Here is a 3,210-nt window from a genome sequence, read left to right as displayed (position 1 = left end):
TGAAATTGCTGAATTATTTATGCGAAGTGGAGCAGATACCAATAGTGTTCGATCACATTGTCTAGATACACTTATGATTTCATCACTTTACGGACCAGATAAAACCTCTGAAGTGCTGATAAAGAGCAGCACAGAAGCAAATCACATTGAATTACATGGCCAAGATACACTAATGCTTGCTTCACAAAAAGGTCATTATGAAACTGCTGCATGGTTGATAAAGAACAGAGAAGAAGTAAATCGCATCGATTCTAATAGTTGGGATGCACTAATGCTAGCAACTTTTTACGGACATGATAAAATTGCTGAATTGCTTATCAGAAACGGAGCAGATGTTAAACGTGTGCAAGTAAATGGTTGGGATGCACTAATGCTTGCAGTAGCTAAAGGATATAATGCAATAGCTGAATTGCTGATAAATAACGGAGCAGATGTAAATCGCTTAGAGTCAGATGGTCTAGATGCACTAACTCTTGCTTCAGCATCAGGACATGATCAAATTGCTCAGTTGCTTATCAAATGTGGTGCAGCAGTTACTCGTACTAAACCAGACGTTTGGGATGCATTAATGATTGCTTCACTATACGGAAATGATAAAACTGCTAAAGTACTTATAAAGAGCGGCGCAGATATCAATCGTATTGATGCTGATGGTTGGAGTGCACTAATGTTTGCTTCAGCTGAAGGATATATTGAAATTGCTAAATTGCTGATAAAGAACGGAGTTGATGTAAATTGCATTAATTCAGATGGACAAAATGCACTAATGCTATCAACTATTTATGGGCATGATAAAACTGCTGCATTGCTTATAAAGAGCGGAGCAGATATTAATTATGTTGAAAATGGCGGTTGGGATGCACTGATGATTGCTTCACATTATGGACATGAAACAATTACTGAAATACTTATAAAGAGCGGAACAAATGTAAATCGCATTAATTCGGATGGACAAGATGCATTGATGCTGGCATCATCTGAAGGACACGATGGAATCGCTGAATTGCTGATAAAGAATGGAGCAGATTTAAATTACATTAATAATTTAAGTTGGGATGCACTGAACTTGGCAACTTTTTACGGACATTATAAAACTGCTGAATTGCTTATAAACAGTGGATCAAATTTTGATCGTGTTAAAAATGACGGTTGGGATGCACTAATGATAGCTTCTCAAAATGGACAAGATAAAATGGTTGAATTACTAATAAAACGGGGAGCAGACTATCTCGTGTTGAGCCAGGCGGTTGGGATGCACTAATGATTGCTTCACGATATGGAAATGTTAAAACTGCCGAATTACTTATCAAAAGCGGTACACATGTTAAACGCGTAGAATCAGTATTCCGGGATGCACTTGTACATGCTTTTAAAAATGCTGAAACGCTAAAGAAGAGATGTTCTAATACACTTATCAATAAAAGTTGTAAAATTGAATTGAATAACTTCAATACAGGAAATGGACAAACCAGAACTGAAGAAAAACTTGTATTTTCACAACTTTCAGCCATCTATTTATTGGATGTAATGTGTCTGGCTTTTGAAAATAATCACATAAGCATTTTAGCTTTAGTCTGGAAGATTTTTGAAACATATTTGTGTACTACAAGTCTGCAAGTTACGATCAGAAGTTTGTGCTTGTTTTTTAAGCACAGTAAGTATTGTTTACTTCTTTTAATACCGGAGCACTTTTGAGATAAATATATTTAAAACGTGTACATTAAATTTGTGTATTTAAATTCCCAGAATTGCGCAGAGAAGGAATAAATGATTGCGAAAACGAACTGAATGACTCAAACATTATTGAAATAAAAAACACTTATTTTCAATTGTTTAACAAGTAAGTCGGACTTGTAGCGCCTGAAAACACATTAATCAAATGAACTATTTTAAAGTAATATCTATTATCACAATTCTAAGTATTGTATGTAAGTAAACTAAGAGATAGGCCTACTAGATACTATGAATATAATTATAATTTAAACCTACATATAAATACACTTATCTAAACACTTTTAACTTTTACGCCATAAGGTGACATGAGAAATAATTCTCCTTGCTTAATAGATTTGACAAATTATATAGGAAAACATCTCACACAGCAGATAACAATATCAGACTTTCTAAAATAAAATTACTTAAGGATAAATAGAAGCAAATTTTCAATTGTGTAATAAATAATGCAAAATAATTAATACATTTAGAATCCCCGTAAATACACATAAAGTAGGAGTTATCTCCCTTATACTTTCTCGAATTTTTTTACACTGAATAAAATGATCCGTTGAAGGTGAGATACAATGGTACTAAAATTAACACATACAAACTCACTGAAAAACATTGGAAAGCCTGTTTTCCATATTACGCATAATATGTAGAGAGTATAAGAAATCTGGATCTAGAACATATTTTGCCTGATTATAAACAAGTCCCTTATACTCCGTAATATGATGAAGTACTGAGGTGATGTTTGTGCACTGTTACAATACTTCCTTTATACTCTGTATACCAGAAGGTAAAATTGCAAACAGACAATTTAATGGCAATTCTAACATAATTATGCAATAAATAGGTAAACATAAATGATTTTCTTCAAAAATATAATACACTGTGGTTTAAATAGCTGTTGGTCACTTCTTAAATTCTATTAACGATATTCAATAGAACAGATATATTTAAATATATTTAAATCTATGAGACTTGAACGTGTAGTGGGGTTTTCTACAATAGCTAAACTCTCTAAGTATGTGGGTTAAATATACTTCAACTAACCCTAATGAGAAGGATAAATCAAATAGTTTTACCTAAATACACTGTTCAATAACTTGTCTGTGCAGTTTCTATGTTACCTTATTTATATTTAAGAAAAATCATTTAAACGTTAATTGTGCGTGATTTAGTTAGACTGCTATAAATGACAATAAATGTACATTGTCCATTTTAGCAACGATATTATAAAAAAAGTCACCAAGCAATACAATTTACGCTGTTAAATTTATTAGTCTATTTTAGATAGAATTTTTAGCTTACATGTAATCATTTAACATTTTGTATTGACTGTCTAAATATATATTTCTAACAATACAGATCGATTAGCTGTTATGCTATTATTAGGGTTCTTGCTCATAATAATCAGGTAGGTCACATTTCTGCTATTAATATAAGTTAAATTTCAACTCTATTACAATAAACACTCAGTTTAAGAAGATG

At 32.1% G+C, this 3,210-nt stretch overlaps 1 protein-coding gene across 1 annotated transcript; it reads left to right on the top strand.

Moving 5' to 3' along the window:
- LOC131943610 (ankyrin repeat domain-containing protein 50-like) lies at window positions 1–1,261 on the top strand. Its single transcript, XM_059303814.1, has one exon. It carries the CDS (start codon window positions 20–22, stop codon window positions 1,259–1,261), a length of 1,242 nt encoding a protein of 413 aa, XP_059159797.1. The 5' UTR covers window positions 1–19.
- The last annotated feature ends 1,949 nt before the right edge of the window (window positions 1,262–3,210 follow it).

Source organism: Physella acuta, unplaced genomic scaffold, assembly GCF_028476545.2.
Source record: "Physella acuta isolate Inbredline_101_S28 unplaced genomic scaffold, ASM2847654v3 ptg000463l, whole genome shotgun sequence".
Taxonomy (NCBI): Eukaryota; Metazoa; Mollusca; class Gastropoda; family Physidae; genus Physella; species Physella acuta.
This window is presented reverse-complemented; position numbering and strand designations above follow the sequence as displayed.

What these genes read in the sequence shown, in the direction of transcription:
- LOC131943610 (XM_059303814.1), top strand. Translation starts at nt 20, where the DNA reads ATGCGAAGTGGAGCAGATACCAATAGTGTTCGATCACATTGTCTAGAT.